Source organism: Odontomachus brunneus, unplaced genomic scaffold (assembly GCF_010583005.1).
Source record: "Odontomachus brunneus isolate Ranch 3 - 2012 unplaced genomic scaffold, Obru_v1 Obru_scaffold_137, whole genome shotgun sequence".
NCBI classification, from domain to species: domain Eukaryota; kingdom Metazoa; phylum Arthropoda; class Insecta; order Hymenoptera; family Formicidae; genus Odontomachus; species Odontomachus brunneus.
The window spans coordinates 27,977-44,023 of record NW_022639587.1 but is presented as its reverse complement, the minus strand read 5'-3'; the positions used below and the strand labels follow the sequence as shown (position 1 = coordinate 44,023).

The 16,047-nt window shown below is 43.0% G+C and overlaps 1 protein-coding gene across 4 annotated transcripts in view; it reads left to right on the top strand.

Moving 5' to 3' along the window:
* The window catches only part of LOC116850213 (carbonic anhydrase-related protein 10), a 158,586-nt gene extending 152,052 nt beyond the window's left edge, over nucleotides 1–6,534 (top strand). For 3 of the 4 annotated variants that reach the window (XM_032828224.1, XM_032828223.1, XM_032828226.1), the window contains 4 exons: nucleotides 3,759–3,913; nucleotides 4,244–4,369; nucleotides 4,895–4,943; nucleotides 5,030–6,534. In XM_032828224.1, coding sequence (XP_032684115.1) covers nucleotides 3,759–3,913; nucleotides 4,244–4,369; nucleotides 4,895–4,943; nucleotides 5,030–5,094 — 395 coding nt within the window. In that variant the 3' untranslated portion in view covers nucleotides 5,095–6,534. The remainder of the gene's footprint in view (nucleotides 1–3,758; nucleotides 3,914–4,243; nucleotides 4,370–4,894; nucleotides 4,944–5,029) is intronic. The other variant, XM_032828225.1, reaches the window with a different exon arrangement.
* Nucleotides 6,535–16,047: the final 9,513 nt, after the last annotated feature.

The window sequence follows — 16,047 nt, the reverse complement described above, 5'->3', positions numbered from 1 at the left end:
ATATATATATATATATATATATATATATATATATATATATATATATATATACACAAAGGCGCGCACGCACGCACGAGCATAAGACGTGGCCGATACGAGTTTCTCCCTTTACGCAAAGAACGAAAAGGGAGAACTAAATGGCAAATGAGGGTTGTACGGTGAGAGTTAGTTGTCGGCCAGATAGATAGATAGAGAGAAAGAGAGGGGGGAGAGGGAGAGAGAGAGAAAAGAGAGTTCGCTTCAAGAAAAGCTTGACAGCTCGTACTTTTTGCCCTCAAAGTTTCTGAATGGCGGCGTCCTAAGAATATCTCTCTACGAAGGAGGACGAGGGGTTGGCTCGTCGACGAGAGGGGCGCGCAACGTCGGAAGCCGGCGGGTGGATCGCTCTCTGTGCGAAGCAAACGGCAGCTCCCTTGTGCCGGATCTGCCATTTGCGAGCGCGTTCGCCCATCTTTAATGTCACGGACTCAATACGAGAAATAGACGGATCTTATGTAGCGACATTTTGATGAAGCGCTTGCTTCGCGATTACCGCCGGCGAGCGCCGTAGAGGAAAGTCGTTGCCGTGTTATGTCGCTTCAAACCGACTTGTTACGCTGATTAAGTGTCCTCAAAGTGTTTCCGTTGTGTTGCCAGGCAGCTCGCGCTACGTGTCCTACGAGCCCTCAAAATTTGTCGTCGGCTATTGTGCGCGCTTGTGACTGATACTCTGGCCTTTTCTTAATTTTTCCATTTAGAGCAGAGCTCTCCTTTGAAGCGTCTCTCACACTCCCGTCTGCGTTTCGACTTGTAAGAAGAGGATGTTAATTTGTGAGATACAAGATGCAGGAGTTCATTTGTATTCATGGGAAATTTATACAAACTTCGCATTACTTGAATATCATATATATTACATAAAAAGAAAAAAGAAGAGAGAGACAAGCTATTCCTACGATATTTTATTCATTACATTTAATGAACATGTAAATTAATAAAATAAGGAGCGAGGAGTATGGATGTAAGCGGCGCACGCGATGCATATAAACACACACACACACACACACACACACACACACACACACACACACACATATATATATATATATATATATATATACATATATGCATATACAATCTGTGTAAATTTAGCTATATTCCGTAGAATGCACGTAGATCGTAGATTGTGTACGTTTGTGAGGGGAAGTTCATTCGCGTGCACACGCGCTCGCTCGAACGTCATGGACCCGATGCGAGAAATAGACACGATATACAGTATACGGTATCGCAGCGCAGTTCGTGTTTAGATGTTAGGCTACGTAGGACGGCGCTATCGTGGATTATACGTATCCCTTTATTTGTGGATAAACTGGCGCGGGCGTATGTACAGACGGTTCAGTCCGGATTCATCTCGTCCACGAACGAGATTCGCGTAATCTTATGTACACTGAAAGATACACCACGACACGGTGTACGTACCGGCGAGTAGTGCGTAGAGCACCAACGGCGCGTTATCCCGTTCCATGGGAATACTAAAGAGTTCCTAATTGAATGGCTTATTTTGTGCTCGGTGCGCGCGAGTACCGCGAGATTAATTTTACGAGCGAGCGCGCGAAAGACTGCGCGCAGGGGAGATACTTTTGTGCTGCACTGCACGGCCCGTGGTATCCATTTACGGTTTTCGCGATACCTTATCTCTTCGTTTATTTCGAGCGGAGTTTGATTCGAATTACAGTCTTAATTCTCTAATCTGGTACATTGGAGTCATTTTCGACTGCGCTTAATTTTTTATTTTTATTTTTAATTGTCAGCTAACTTCGGTTTAAGCGCTAAAAACGTTATAGCCGATAAAAATACAAAGTTTAAACACTGTCGAGATATTAAGAAGTGACAAAGTATAAAGTAAAGATGATTTTTCGTTGTTTCTCGAATCTTTACATTAAATATAATATATAAGAAAAGTTTTATGCGAGTAGAGCTTACTTATTTTTAGCTGTGATTAAAGTTTCATTGTTCATCAATCACCGAACAAAAAAGAAGATTCAAGTATAGTTAATCTTTGTAATAATTTCAATAAAATCCGTATTATATAATAGATTAATATGCCGCAAAAACTTGAAACTATTAATGATTTTATTCGTCTCTTGACTGAAAAAATAATGTGTTTCTATATATAAAAATAATCATACGTTTTGGCAAATTGAGATATGTAATATTTTGTTCCTTTTTTCTTAGAAGTTCAAATATTGACAAGGAAGTCGTAAAATGTCAGTTTCTTAAATACATTTTCAGAAAAATTATAAATTTTTATATAAATTTTTATGTGTTCTCATCGTGTATCTTTTCATATTTACAATAAAATATTTAAGTTGATATTTGTGATTATTTCTGTACAGAATTCTATGTTACAAACATGAAAAATACATTTATTTTTTTTTTATTTTAATCAGCACTTTGTGGAATGTAAAAAAACTGAGGGCAGGAACAACCCTAGTGTGTCAGATTAAGATGCCCAAAACATATGTGTCATATGAGGGTTAATAATACGAGATATGCGATACAATGTGTCTGGAAAGAAAGATGATTCGACGAAGAATTCTTCCGCGAAGAATTATCTGAGGTCGCGTAAACAAAATGAAGAGTTACTTTTCAGTAACGGAGATTTATGAGAAAGCACGATGATATCCAGTCGTATGTTCGCGCTAGAACAATTTGAAATTCGCCGATGAAGATTGTAACCGTGCAGATGAGCGAGCCCGCATTATTGCCGGCGTTTGGAGCAGACTTTAATCCGGCGCGCGACGTGCTCGCGGATTAAATCGAAGGTTCGTACGGTGTAACCGCGTAGCAACATATACTTCCCAGTGTGTCCGATAAATACGATCCCCGGTGAGAGCGTGCGCGCGCGCGCAGCGCGTTCCGAGAGCGAAAGATTTATTTTCACCGCACATTCTGAAATGATGACCTTTTACGCTGGATTTCGCCCCGCGCGCGTTACGTAGGAAAGATACAAATCACTTCTGGACGTTTGGCGGTTACGAACGGACAGCGTATCCTACCGTATACACTCGCGGATTCATCGAGCACGCGTTCTCTTCACAAGTAAATTCCGTCGACACATCTCGGACAATACGAGAGAGAGAGAGAGAGAGAGAGAGAGAGAGAGAGTTCTTTGCGAATGACACGCCCGTCGGTAACTCGCGAACGAATTTCTTTTTGCAGCCGACAGGGACAGGAATAGCCATTTTGCCGTTTAAATATAATTACTCCCGTGAATGGCAGCTCGCGATGGAACGCTCCCGTTGATGGAAAGTTACACGGAGCTGGCGCATAATGCATTAAGTGTACACGCCATTCTGCGCGAAATGTAGATATTTGCGTAATGACGGCTTACAAGCGGCTTATACATTGTTTGTTCTTGCAATTCTACTATTTGCCAGCTTGCGCGCGCGATACACTTTACGACCGTCCGCGCTCGTAACTCCGATTTCGAGTATGCGGCGTCAACGCGCACTTCGTTATCGCGCCACGATGGCACCACAGTTTCAATTCGGCGTTTTGTTGTCCACCAAAGTTGACTACTTCAGGAAGGAAGGGAAGATCAATTCTGTTAAGTAACGTTATTAACTGCGACTCGGACGAAATTATGGATCATGTCGGACGGACTTATTCCGAAAGGGAGAAGTCACACGGATGTAATGAAAAATCTATGTCAATGTCCGAGCAGAAAACTCCGAAATGATGACTGGTGTGAACATTTCGTTTTTCTTCTTTTTTCTCAGGGGATACCGCACCTGTGCGTTATCTGTCCGTGAAAGGTCTCCTCCCGGATACAACCGGCTACATGACCTACGAGGGCAGCACGACGCATCCCGGTTGTTGGGAGACGGCCGTCTGGTTAATCCTCAATAAACCGATTTACATCACAGCGCGAGAGGTAACTATTGATAATACGCAGAAGTCGCACTCGATTTTTTTCTCTCCCTCTCTCTCTCTCTCTCTCTCTCTCTCTCTCTCTCTCTCTCTCTCTCTCTCTGTCTCTCTCTCCTCTCAGAGTCTATTTCCCGTTCTATTTTTTTACGCGCGTACAAAATTACCGTCCGGCCAAAGAGTCGGAAGAGCGGAGGAGCGAATCGCCGAAGATGAAACGAACAGTTAGACATGAATAGATAGTAGACTAATATGGCAGGCGCAGAGATGGTTCTATACTGTCGCGAACGAATCAACGCGGATCGTCATACTCACGATACGCTATTTCTGTTATTAGCTGTACGTCCTAAGGAGACTAATGCAGGGCCCTTCCAATGCTCCGAAAGCACCACTCGGTAACAATTCCAGACCGCTGCAGGGTCTTCATTATAGAACTGTACGAACAAATATCGATTTTGCGAAGGTAATATAACGATACCGCGACATTTGATGTATGGCGCGAAGAATGCGGGGTCAATCAAGGTAACTGACGCGCTGCGCGATAAACGTGACACGGCTGATGTATATTTGCATTTCCACTACAGCGAGAGTATCCTAAATGGAGTGGAAAGGACTCTTTTTTTATTTAATGAATATTTCATCCCAAGATCAGCCAACGCGCGCGTGCGCGTTACTATTCGGCAGCTACATGTAGCAGACGGAAATTAATCGATGTCTCTCTATAAATTCGAAATAGAGAGCCGCGGTAGCGAATCGCACTAGTAATCGACACGTCGCTCCTACAGTGCCTCGGCCTCTGATACAGTTATGTCGGACGAATCTCACTGCGAGATGCGAAGTAATTAAATCCAGGCCGACGCCTGAATAGCTCATTACGAAATATTCGTGTCACAAATACCTCGATTGACCGTAAAGGATCGCCGGAACCGTATCGATTATTACTCCCACACGACGACCGCAACTCCAATGATCCTTCTCTGTTCGACAGCGGGGAAACGCCAAGTGCCCGTCGATGGCGCAGGATATGCATTATAGAGGTAACACACGATATTAGCCAGGCTCCAGGAGCCATCGAATTCCGCGCTTCACCGCGAGGGGATCGTCTCGTTGAGAATCTGAAAAGATGACTTTTTCCTTCCAGCCAACACGTGGCGGGATGACAGTTCCCTATCGCACAACGTAGTCTGAAGATCGGCGGCAGCGCGGAAGGACCACGAGAGAAGACTTTTTTCCAAAGGTGCGGGGACAACGCGAGTTCGCGTGATGCGACGGAGACGCAGAGCCACGGCGGAGTAGCTAAATTCGAACGGAGAAACGCAGAACTCGCTGTACCGGGAGCTCGATTCACAGCCATCGAGTGGCTGTGTGTGTGTGTATGTGAGAAGAACAGAAAAAAGGCAAGAAAAAAAGGACATTGCATCCCGAACGCTTGTAAACTAAACGCGAAGTCCTTTGTCGAGCTCCCATGGCGATTCGTGTGTCTCGAACCGAACGAGTAAGTGTAACGGAACCGTCGCGCCGTGAAGGAGAGATTGTGCGTTTTATTTGTAGATAAGTTCGTTGCGCATCGATCGGCTTTTGGGTTATATCGTTCGGAGCGAGATCGAGATTGTGTTTAAGGCCATACCGTCGCGCTGATGCGTGATACGAGAATGTGACGGGAAAGGGGAGCTCCAGGATCTCGATGACATTTCGGGATCTTTCGTTTTGAGGCTTTCGTTGAGTTTGAGCAATGTAACGATTATCAGGGATGGGCATAATTTCAAGTAATATATACATATACGTATCACGGTGACCGCAATCTGATTTTGTAAAACGGACAATAGCATTCCCAGCAGGCGAATGTTCCTATAGAGCGAAGAGCTAGGCGTTGTCTCTTAAGAGTACTCTCTTTCTCAAAAGAGTCCTGCCCATTGCTGGTAATAATTGCTCGCACGCACGCACGATCGTTCTGTTTTCATGTGAGAAAGTTTCGAGAGTAAAAGACGCCTGCTTTGAGCAATTAATCCCGCTGGCAAGCCTCGCGAATCGATCGAGTTATTTGGCAGGTTTTCCGTCAATTATTTCATAGCCAATGGCGATACAATGTGAACGATGTAAAGCGAAAATCGTTACGTAACGGGGAAGCAGGGGGGAAAATGGGATGAGAGAAATGAAGCGGAAGCGCGGGAAGAAGCGAGAAACGATCGTGATGGATCTCAGGAGAAGATACAGAAGAAGAAATAGCTAGGTATCGCGGAGGAGGTGGTGGAGAAGGAAGAGGGGGCAGTGCAATTTCGTAATAGCTCTGGGATAGAGAGGAGTAGGATAATAAAGAAGGAATGGTTCGGAGGAGGAAGAGATTAGGATGAAGTCATGTGGTAGATCAACCGCGCGGAAAAGAACGCTGGCTCTCGGTTAGCTTGGCCGATGGACGAATAATCCCCGGCGCTTTTGTATATAAAACACAGATACAAAAAATGTACACGAACAAACATTACCTAATAGATGTAAGCAGCGAGAGAGAAGAATGGAAACTCTTTTAGGGAGGCAAAAGCGTGTGTATAGAGAATAAAGTTGTATCATATGAAAGTGAACGTTTAACGATTGTGGTTAATAAATAACGATAATAATAAAGGCGACGTTATATTGTACAGCAACTACGGTCGCTGTGTTTCTCTATTTCTCTCTCTTTCTCTCTGTCTTTCTTCCTCTTTCTCTCTCTCTCTCTATCTATCTATCTATCTATCCCATAATCTGCTTTGCACGTGCTTATTCGTTACGATCGCGATCGTACGGTGTTAGTTTCTTGCTGTCACGCCTGTTCGTCGCGTTCTGTCCTTCAACGGCGACATTTTGCGTTTTATCAAATGTGCAAGTCACCCTTTCACAGAGTCACTCGCACACGTAATATACGCGGAGCTGACTATATCGAAGCTGTAAATTAATAAATTCCAATAACCCGCTAATTTCCAAGCCTGAGTCACTCGGGAGAGTTCGTTTCTCGGTGTCTCTCTCCCTCTTCTGTCGCGAAGTTAGGCATTACAAATTTCTTCGTCGACGTGCGTCAAGGGTAAAGTTCCAACGATGCTCTCGCGGAAGTTTCGCCCGCTTGAGCATCGGGACTACACGGCGATCCAAAAATTCGAGCACGCTGACAAATTATCCGGACAAAACTGGGTTGAACACTGGCCCGAAGTTCACGCCACGGCCTGCGAGACCACGTTTCATCCTTAATTAATTATCCGCCGCGGAGTAAGGCAACTTTCGCGGGATGCACCTCTCTCACGAGAGACGAAGGTAAGTGGATTCTATTTTACCAATTTGCGGAATAATTTATACGCGTGACAAACTGATCCGCGTCGCTGAAGAGCGCTGTTTTTCACTGCCTGACGCTACGCTGGGGCGCGTTGGGCTTTCGTGCACGGTGACGCGATCGCGATTTAATTCACGATCGAGGTGAGAAGGACGCGAGCGAACGGCGGCTGCATGCGATGCACATAGCTTAACGGGGTCACTGAGTATGTAATTTGACTCAATGCGCGGCCAATAATTCGCCGCTTGCTCTTTGAATGCGAGTGTGAATAACGTAATTACGTCGCTTAAATGATTATGCGGAAATTCGTCCTCTTGGCAACACGCTGCGGGAAAGAAGGGCGACTTGTGTGGGTATGTGAGTACACAGCGTGTATAATCCAATTATGATTACATTTGAAATAACTCGAGTTCGCGATATGTTCCTATAATGCGCTGATAACACTGGTATCTAACACTGGACATTTTTATCGTTTTTTGGTCTTTTAGACTCCTGATTTCTCGCTTAAACTCTCGCTTGATGACGTCAAAAGCGAGGAAATGCATGCTCAAAACTCCTGCAAACTATTCGAAATTTAAAAAAATAAAAAAAATAACGCTTCGCAATTGATTACAACACGTCACTAAAATACTACGAACGCCTTGCTTTTGCTCCAACAATCAATAAATAACCGTAAAATTAACGTGACACGTAGCTTTTTTCTAACCTGACCTAACATTTCCTCATTAGTTAATTTTACGGTTATTTATTGATTGTTAAAACAAAAGAAAAGTGTTTTGGAGTACTTTGTGAAAAGTGAAGAGGAAGTGTCCTTGATCGATTGCAAATATCATTTTTTGGTTATATCTTTTTATTTTCACGTATTTTGCAGGAATTTCCGTCATACGTTCTCTTACTTCCGATAACGTAAATCAAGATGGCCGTGGCGAAGAATCCTTAAATACGAATATTTAAATTTTCAATACACAGAATGTATATACATACATTGAATAGGGTAGACCGAGGCGAATCGAATCAATATAAGCTCTAAGATAGTTATTGTTAATATTTTGCTTTAACAGTTAGTAACTGACATGATAAAACAACTCATTTAAAACAAAATATTAACATTAACTTAGACTTATTAACAATATCTTAGAGCTTATATTGATTCGATTCACCCTGTGATTCGATTTGCCTTAGTCTACCCTTATCATATATTTCCTATGTTAAAAGTCTTAATATTCGAATTTAAAATCTAAAACAGTAAGAATGTTCAAAGTTAGGTGCCAATGATATTAGTGTCGAAGTATTGGTACTTTACCTTATGTGCAAAACTAAACGACGGATTGTAGAATCTCGTGTCTTTTTTTTTTGTTATCTAACGCAGAAGCATCGAATCTCTTTCACCAAATCTCCGCATTTCTGTTCAAGAATCAGCGGAAAGTCTCGGAACATTTTCCATGCAGCGCACGCTGCAATCATCATACAATCGCTGCCTCATCCGCTGGTTTGTTGCTTCGACTATGCGAGCGATTTTTCGACCAAACGTTCTCGCAACGATTTTCCTACGATATCGTACCATCGTGCTCGCGCGGGGCAGCTCTAAACGAACGCAACGAATTTAAAGCACGGGAGATCGGCGGGGAATGTGCTGAGTAGCTGGCTCGTCGTGCTGAGAGTAGGTAAGAGGATGCAGCGAGATATGCTTACCGAGCTCAAAGTCCTTTGAGGGTAGAAGAAGGGCGAATAAAGAAAGTGGAAGAAAGGAGAAGAGCCAGGCCACATGGCGTTCTCTCGATTGAAGAGGCAGCCGAGGGAGAGGAGAGTCCTTGCACTCTTTTATGGAAATTAAGGACGTGATTTCGGATTCCCACGAGTACAAGTCTCATCCCCTGCACCCTCTCGCTCTCCTTCTGTCGAACTCTCTAAGGCCACTTCGTGACGGTACACACGCGGCAGTATTCCCGTTTACAGACTCCGCTACGTACAACGCGCGCGCGCGCGCGTATTGCGTTACACGCTGCGCGATATCGCTAGGTGGTTTTGCAGAGTCTGTACATCGACGCACCCCCCACAGAGCTACATTGATATATTCTATATATCTAATACAGTACAGGCTACGTGTCGTAACCGAGGAGACTACTTCCGCTTCGTTCCTTGGCTTCTTTGATCGTTCAAATCGATTTCCCATGACGAAAATCCGATATGGTTCCTCCTCTTCGTTCCGAAGTACGAGATACTTGGTCCGAAAACTTATTCCTCGAATATTTACGCCACATACGATAAATCTCGGGAGGACGGGGGGAAGAGGAAAATAGCGCAGCCGTGTTTGCGCTAAGTTACTACATCGCGAAGCGTGATATTGATTAATAATAAATATTTCTTGCTAATAAAAGTTTTATAGAGAACTATATAAAATACATCCAGAACGCACACGTACGAGATATATAAATTTACTATTCGCCTCTGTGTTTCGCATTGTCGTGAACATGTGTGTGCGTTCGTGTGCGCACGCGCGCGCGCGTATTTTGCATAACCTACATTGGATTCGAAGGATCGAACTCGGGCGAAACACGCCAGATCTAAATATGAACCAATTTCCTTGAAGCTTAGAGCGCGGCGTATTGACGAGACGCGTATCGAACACGTACAGTGCCAATTTAATCAGATGTTTCCTTCCGCTCGATATGAAGCGCCGGCCGTTGAACCACATTCGGTTCAACGGAACGGAAGTTAGGAAATAATAACCAAAAGTTGAATGCAGGTTCATTTGGCTGCAAACCGCTTTAGCGCGCATGCAACGGCGATTGCGGCGTTCCCGCGATCGCTGTTTCCCGAACGCGGAGAGAAAGCGGCTCGAAATTACTGCTCGCGCACTTAAGGCTTCTGGAACTCTCGATTAATGACGTCAGAGGATGTCGAAAACACATGCTCAAAATACTTTCAAGATACACTGAAATAAGGGAGTAAAGTAATCCTTAGGATCTCGATCAAGAGATACGTTTGTAAAATGTTCCGGAAACCTTCTTTTCGCTTCAACGATCAATGAATAACCGAGATATACGAATATACGTAAAGGCTCTCCGTAGAAATAATCTGAAGTGAAGAGAGCACGATCTGTAAGTAGATTAATCACAGTTCTTTGGTGCGACTGCCAAATTCACGGGAATTATTCACGGGAGAATCTCGTTCTTTTTTTTCAAGCAAGTCGGACATATGCGCAGAGTTATCCTTCGTCTTTATTTCAAACGTACACGGTGATCCTGCCTAGCTAATTTAAAATATCCTTTATTCCCAATTAAGTCGGTATTAAATTTTCTTTCCCTTATTTCATAGTAAACTAACTATTGATTGACTTATTAATTGATTCCGCTTTATCACACTAAATATTTTTCATCATTTTTAATAACCGCTTACACACACATACATATAGTTATCACTCATTATAACATATTATTTTTAATAAGGTATAATTACTGTTATTGATCATTCAATAAATAACCGTCGAATTAATATAACATGCAACTTTCTAGTCTACTTTACCTCGTAATTTCGTCACGTTAATGTTAGTGGCTGACTTCTTGATTGTTAGGGTAAAAATGAAAGGAATATTTTACAAAGCGCTCAATCGATCACAAGTGTCACTTTATAAATATAATCATTTATTTTGACATATTCCGTAATATTTCGAGCGTACGTTTTCTAACTCTTCTGACGTCATTAATCAAGATAGCTGCGACGAGGGCACGAGTCTCAAATACGTGTAAGATGTGTACGTATACGCCGCTAACAATCGTTAGATAGGAACTCTTGGAAGACAAATCTGAGGTATCATGCTCTCGATGAAATTTCTGCTAATTACACTCTTCGATTGGCCAAGGCGACGCCGTATTCTCGGAACTTCCGAGCGAGCGGCTGTAAAAATTAAGCGCGGCCGTATTATTAAGGCGAGATCGATCCCCTCACTCGTGATTCGACGAATAACGGGCAGTCGCGCCGCATCGCCGAGACTGCGGCGGTATCGCGGATCAATTCGCCGTAAACGGAAGACTTTAATTCGCGACGGAAGAGCGTGAAGATAGAAAGACGGAAAATCCAGGTTAGCGGGCTGTAGGGGGCGTGGGCGGTAGATGGTTCGAAAAAGATAACCGGAGGCAGTGGTGACGTTAAAACTTATCGTCGCTTTCCTTTATGCCTGCCGCCGATAGATGAGACCCGGAACGGCGTGAGAAGAGAGAAAGGGAGGCGAAGGAAAATCGGGAAACTATATTTCGGCCGTAGGTCGGCCACGTGCAGCCGGCTGGCGGGCCAGAAGCTGGCGGATGGAGGCGGCGGCAGAGGCGTAGAGGAGGCTCGATCATGACTCCACAGCGCAGCGAGGAATTATGGATACCATTATACGAGAAAGATTAGAGGTCCTCGTAATATTTTTATTACCTCGTCTCACACGTACATACGTACATACGTACGTACGTGGTAGTCCACACCGCGTGGGTGGTCCTCACACAGACATCTGTGCACCGACACGACACAAATTGCCGAGGAGTAGATCGCGTCTAGGAGAGATGGTGGCGCGGCTGCTGGTCTCGCATTAAAAGGAAGAGATTAAAAAGAAGAGATCACGAACGCCGGGAAATCGGCTAGAGATCGCGACGATCTCTTGGAAGCCGGGGCAAAAATTCAGTCTCTCGTATTATCCTGTTGCAAAGAAGCATCGTGGTTAATTCGTGCAAATTCAAGCTAATTTTAAGCGGAGATCTCCCCAGTTCTCGTGCTCCGGAATTGTCATCCGTCTGCTCCTTTGTCCCTTTCACCTCTTTCTCAAATTATCTCTGAAGAGTCTCAAGAGCATTTTCCAGATTTCTCCGAATATCCACACAAAAATCGGAGTGTGTATTTTTCACATATCTTTTTGAATGGATCGCATGAATCAAAACTTCATTTGTCGTCGAAAATAAAAGCAAAGTCCTACTTGAAGAAAGCGAGAAAATAGAAGATTTTTTTCGATTAAGGAGATGCTAAAGTGACATACTCTAAAAATGTCGATAACACAGAGGGGATCGTCAAAAAATCATGTCGGATAAGTCCTGACGCGATCGTTTCCGTATTTCTTGTGCATGTAGATCTGATATAAATGTGTGTTGCTCGGTTTCATCATATTTAACAATAAATCTATAACTATGCATAAATTAAAATCTTTTCGCAACCTTTTCGTGTATTCATAAGCTTCTAAATCCACCTTTCAAAAATGCCACAGATTCTTTGACATTTTTCCGAGCGAAGAAAACACACGTTGAATATATATAAACTGCGCGAAAAGAATTTTATAGTGAAAATTACTATAGGATTTTAGCCGAGAAATAGATCAGCATTCTATAGTTCACTATTCACTATCTTACACTGAGAGAATTATCCGATAAAAAATTAACAAACGAATATTTCCGATTAAATTCCGATCAATTTTTATATCCGATTAGAATATCCGATTATATTTAATCGGATATTTCCGATTATAATGGCATTTCACCAGATCAAAAAATGAACCGATATTTCTCACCAAATGTCTTCTGATCGGTTACAAAAATTAATGGGTATTTTGATCGAAAATATCAAATGTTTGTTAATTTTTTATGGATAATTTCTCTCAGTATAACATTTATTTCATATATACTATTTACGTTTCAAACTTAAATGTACTATTAAAACACTTGCTATGTTTTTAGCAAAATTTACTATGCATTTTAACCTTACTAACAGTCTATTCCAGACTACTAAAAACATAGTAAAATTGAAAAAAATTTATATGAAAAGAGAAAAAAACTAATATTCTTTTCGTGTACAGAACTTTTGTATGAGAAGCCAATTTCATTAACTGACAGCTCAAAACAGCAATTTTGAAATTTCCATCCTCGTCACATTACGACATTTTTGCACGTACTTTCGCTGTGCAAAAGCATTTGCAATTGTGTGCAACCAACAGGACATAGACTGTGTGGAAAAAGGTCAGTATTTTGTCCGTAAAATTTTCAAGTCATTTTAGCATCCTCTTAATCGCCGCGAATGTCGACATAAATGGTGTAGAACAGCCCGTATATCGCGAATCGCAGGATGCCACGCTAACGAAAGCGCGATGCATATGGGGCGTATTAATACATAGCGTCTGACGCTCGACGTGTTTAAAAGCCAAATAGTGCAGGTGCCACACGTAATTACGCTTTTCCGGCTTCGGTATTTATTACGCCCGTCCGCCCGTCGCGAAGCCCTTGAACCAGTAGGCGATTATTAATTTGCCTAACGTAGCGCGCACGTAGCCTCGCAACCGAGAGATGATCGCATTCTAATGGCGCGGTAATAAAACGTATCGACATTTCCGATTCGATTTGCGCGCGAGGTCGAGGCCGCTGCGACTTTAATCGCGAGTAATAATCGCAATAATGCGAGGAACGTTTTCGCGCACAACCGCGGGAGATCAGGGCGCGACAATAACGCGCGCGCTACAACCTTCGTCGATTCGTCGCGCTGATGACGCGGCATATAATGAAGGTGCGATTCTCAGTCATCCGAATTCCTACGGCCGCGGCCGCGATATAGCCTCACGGACACGCCGGTACACTGAGTCGTTTCCATTCGACGACGGGGAATCGGCTTACCCCGTACAATAGCTGACGGAGAAAACGATTTTCCCCCGGAATCGTGAAAAGGAGCAAACCTCCATAACGGACTTACCACATCCGAACAATCCGACGCCGGTCTGAAAGGCTTTATATCCTTTTCACCGTTCCGCTGCACCTGATACCCGTGTCACCCCTCGAATTTTACGCCACAACTACCTCCGTAACCCGCATACGTAATTGTTGCGTGCGCGATACTTTTCCCTCAAGCGGATAATAATCGCACGCGAAAAAAAGATATACCGCACATAACCAGAACTCTTTAGCTGTAAACAGCATAGTTGTATCAGCTTAGTTATCTTTGTGTGATATTAATGTAATGGTGATAGTATTAATTAGTATTAATTAGTAGTAATGTATTAGCATGATTCAATTACTTAGTATGATTCAATTACTTTGGTGTACTATCCGGCATAATATCCAGCTTAACATTTACTAGGTTTAGTTACAAAAGAATTTTTCAACCACGAGCAATATTTCTGCATACTCGTGTATCATAACTGTTGAGTATTCTGAGGAAGCAACTAACATTAGAACACTCAACAGTCAGGGTACACGGATATGTAAAAGCATTGCGCGTGGCCGAGAAATTCAACTATAGTAAATGTGTCATAAACGCGACGAAGGAGGACATTCCGGCCGAACTCCGCGCGTTAAAGCTATTGCACTAGACAGTGTACATCAATTACATCAATGTAATGATCTGGTTATGGCAATCGGAGATCGGTTAGGGTGACGTTTACTATGGATACACTCTGATTGAAACAACCAGAATCGCCATTATAACTCAACAATTGCTCTGTGGTTGCGACGACCACATAATTAGTTGTTCCGTATTTTACTATTGAAACCGTTTGGCACGATAGATTTACGCGTGGGCCAACTATACTGCTCTTCCGTGCTTTACGTTACTCCTCGAATTCGCGCCTCGTGTAATTTGCCGAATCGAAGCGCGTTGTGGTGAGATTTGTGCTGTCCATTTTATATATAGCTCTATATCGATTTCACTTTGAATTTCTCTCAGACCTTTTTGTACCTTGTCGTATGTTATCTTAATTAAGAAATTTATCTTTACGTGCGCGCGCAGACGATATTTTCACGCGTACCGCGACGAATCCCACGACTCGATCGGCACGATATTTCGCACGGTCCTTCGATTATTTTCACACGCGCGCCTATCTCGCACGCTCTAGCACTTAATGTCAAGAGCAGCATTGATTCGGCAAAGCCGAATTCCAACTAACATTCCGCACAGTTCCAATAATAACCCTTGATACAGCTTTCATGCATATCATTTATGGACCAATTAATAATGTCTGCCTCGATTTATCAAATGTATTCAAATTAATTTAATGAAGTAGACAGCTAACGAATAAATTTCAATCAACTCAACGTAAAGCGCGACAGCTGAAATAATTGAAAACTCGTTATGCACCGAATTTAAAAGTTTGAAGAAAGAACTGTTCCTGAAATATTCACACAGACACCGTTTAAACGAATCGCTTCATTTAGTAATATCTTGTACCGCGTTACGTGGTGAATATATATATATATATTACTTTATTACTTTTGAATATATATATTACTTTAGCGGAGGACGAGTTTTTAAAATTGCAACGATTTTCTCTCGGCGCGTCGCGATGACGAAAGCCGGGTGGAGACGCACGCAATCAGTAATTACCGGCGTAATTAATTACAGGCTTAATTGGCCTAGCGTCTCTCCGACGAGACAGAGCTACAATGGGAACGGGACAATGGGATGATTATAGAATTACGGAAGGCGTCTTACAATTATACGTATCCCGCGATTGTATGCGCACTTCAATTGTCATCGTTAACAATGTAATTAGCAAGTTTTGGACATATATTAACATTGAATTTGGAAGGAGATCGGAGAGGAAACGATACGGCTGTGCCATAAACGCGACGAAGGAGGACATTCCGGCCGAACTCCGCGCGTGATTTTCGCAAAAACAGTTGAGAGTTGTGCAAAACACGAAGCCACTAAAGGGAACGTGAACCACATGAGGATGATCTTGGCGGGCGAGAGAGAAAATGAAGGAACTTACGACGAAAAATTTCGAATTCACTTCACCCCTTACGATCGCCCAAGAGCGCTCGCGCTGTTTTCTACGCCTCTCTCTCTCTCTCTCTCTCTCTCTCTCTCTCTCTCTCTCTCTCTCTCTCTCTCTC